Source organism: Hordeum vulgare, chromosome 7H (genome assembly GCF_904849725.1).
Source record: "Hordeum vulgare subsp. vulgare chromosome 7H, MorexV3_pseudomolecules_assembly, whole genome shotgun sequence".
Classification (NCBI taxonomy): Eukaryota; Viridiplantae; Streptophyta; class Magnoliopsida; order Poales; family Poaceae; genus Hordeum; species Hordeum vulgare.
The window spans coordinates 71,059,335-71,061,963 of NC_058524.1; the positions used below are offsets into that span (position 1 = coordinate 71,059,335).

Consider the following 2,629-nt stretch of genomic DNA (forward strand, 5'->3'; position numbering starts at 1 on the left):
ATACATAGGAAATGCATGTCTGCCTTGTGTTTTAAAGTTACATACACGTTACAATAAAAAAAAAGGACGTGGTATGTGTAATCTACACCGCATCGACCTATGTGCCAACATATACATTTTCAACACCCGTGTCGCGAGGAGTTCGAATTTGACGAGCACGGCTGTAGATGCTCCAACAGTAAGAGCAAATAGCATCTGCCGTGCTAGCCGACTGACCGCCCCGCCTCGCGCTGACCAGTCGCATTTCCCACCGCTTTGCCAGCCCCAGCCCCCTCCTTCAAAGTTGAAAACCTGCCGCCCAGCCTGGGTGCGCTGCGCCTTCCCGCACGGCACCGGCACCGGCACCAGGGGCAGAGCAGAGCCCCGCGCGAGTGGTTTCTTTCCCCACCCACGCGCGCGGCAGTGGCAGCGGCAGCGTCAGGTGCCAGCGGCCTGCCCTGCTGCTCCCACTGCGACTGCAGGCCGCGGCATGCAGGCTCTGCGCCCTGACCTCAACACTGGCCGAAGTGACCCATCCTCTGCGCCACCACCTCACCTTAATTCCCAGCAGAGCCCCCAACCCCACCCACCTGACACGCCCTCATATGTGTCACCACCCAGCTCAGTCCTCCTGACACACGCACAAAGCTGCAGTAGTCGCGGCGAGCATTAAACCCCCCTCACTCACTCCCATCATGGCCCTGCCTCTATCTACCTCGAGCTTAAAGCCCAGCACGATCTGCCTCGCCGAGTCAGTGTGAGCGAGCTCTTGCCGTAGTAGTAGTAACACTCGCGCTGCGCTGTGGTTGGTGCGGCCGGAGCCCGGAGAGACAGAGAGAGATAGAGATGATGCTGGGAGGGCAAGGCGGCGGCGGGAGGTGCCTGTTCACGGCGTCGCAGTGGCGGGAGCTGGAGCACCAGGCGCTCATCTACAAGTACATGGCCGCCGGCTCGCAGGTGCCCCACGAGCTGGTCGTCCCGCTCCGCCACCGCGACGCCGCCTTCGCCTCCATCGACACCGCCCCCTCCCTCGCCTGCTTCCCTCCACCGCAGCCATCCCGTACGTGCATATCCATCCGATCTAGTAGTATCTTGCATCGTTCGTTTGACTGGTCGTCTGCCGTTCGTTTGATCTAGTAACTGACTGTGATGGATGCATGCATGGGCAATGGTGTTTTTGCTTGCGTGCAGTGGGGTGGGGGCTCTACGGGACCGGGGCGCAGTACGCGCGGAAGCCGGAGGACCCGGAGCCTGGGCGGTGCCGGCGGACGGACGGCAAGAAGTGGCGGTGCTCCAGGGAGGCGTACGGGGAGTCCAAGTACTGCGACAGGCACATGCACCGCGGCAAGAACCGTTCAAGAAAGCCTGTGGAACCAATGTCCTCCTCCTCCTCCTCCGTCTCCTCCCCGGCGGCCTCCTACCGCCAGACCACCCTCTCCATGTCGCCCCCCACGCCGGCCGACGCGCCCAGCTACGGCCACGGCCACGGCCAAGACCACCTCCGCGCAGCTGCTGCTCAGAGCCAGATAAACCCTCTCCAGCTCCACCTCGACACCCGGTCTCCCCCGCCGTCCTACCACAGGTACGCGCCGGCGCAGCAGTACGGGGGTTCCTACTTCACGGGCAGGCAGCAGGAGGCGGAGGCGGAGGCGAGGCGGCGGCAGCACTTCCTGGCTCTCGGCGCCGACCTGAGCCTGGACAAGCCGGACGCCACCGCCGCAGCGTCCTCGACGACCGAGGACAAGCCGCTGCGGCGCTTCTTCGACGAGTGGCCGCGCGACGGGAACGCCGTCGAGGGCAGGCCCTGGAACATGGGCCACCGGGACGAGACGCAGCTCTCCATGTCCATCCCCACGACGACGGCCTCGCACCCCGACCTCGCGGCCTACCGCCGCCGCAACGGTACGTACTATGCGTGAAAGATCGACCGATGCAGCTCGATATACATACCACCTACTACTCGCTTTTACTACACGCATCGCATTGTTCTGATCGTTTCTTTCTTCACGAGCAGATGAATAATCAAACCAGCCGGCGCATCCCGCTGCTCCTGCAAGAACGCTGCTTCTCCAGTCCAGTTCAGTCCAGTCCTTCGGCGCGTCCTCAGAGGATATGAAGTGTGATCGATGAAACCTAGTGCTAGTACTCCGATCGATGTTAGGGCCGTTTGTTTCCGTGCAATCTTTCCGTTTGATCGTCCAAAGCAAACCCGATTTCATTTGTACCCGGTACTTGTGAGCTCAAGGTCTAGTGTAATAGGAGCACTACTAGTACTACTACTACTGTAGTCAGGGCACCGCTGCCTTTTCATTTCGTTACGTATTATCTTGCTTGCTTGCACGTTTCCGTCTGCTGCGACCGACCAGTCCGGCTGCTACTTCATCTTCTCTGCCTCCCATGGCTTGTCAAGTCTGTGGATTCGACTCCAGCATCTGCATCTCTGCGCAGCGCATGACCCATCAACAGAGATGCATGTGTGCCATGCGCTATCGTGCAAGCGACGAGAGCATGTGAGCGTGGGCGTGAGGGACGAATCCCTGTCATCGTCTTTGGAGAGAAAACAAGAAGACGACGCCCGTTGGAGCTCGAAACCATGCGCTGCGCGCGCTCTGGAGAGGTGCACGTGAGGGGCTCGCGCTCGCTGACGATG

At 61.0% G+C, this 2,629-nt stretch overlaps 1 protein-coding gene across 1 annotated transcript; it reads left to right on the forward strand.

Annotated features, from left to right (window-relative positions):
• Window positions 1-669: 669 nt before the first annotated feature.
• On the forward strand, window positions 670-2,319 carry LOC123407687 (growth-regulating factor 2-like). The gene is made up of 3 exons (XM_045100875.1): window positions 670-1,039; window positions 1,171-1,881; window positions 1,994-2,319. Exons 1-3 carry the CDS (start codon window positions 826-828, stop codon window positions 1,999-2,001), a joined length of 933 nt encoding a protein of 310 aa, XP_044956810.1. The 5' UTR covers window positions 670-825; the 3' UTR covers window positions 2,002-2,319.
• The last annotated feature ends 310 nt before the right edge of the window (window positions 2,320-2,629 follow it).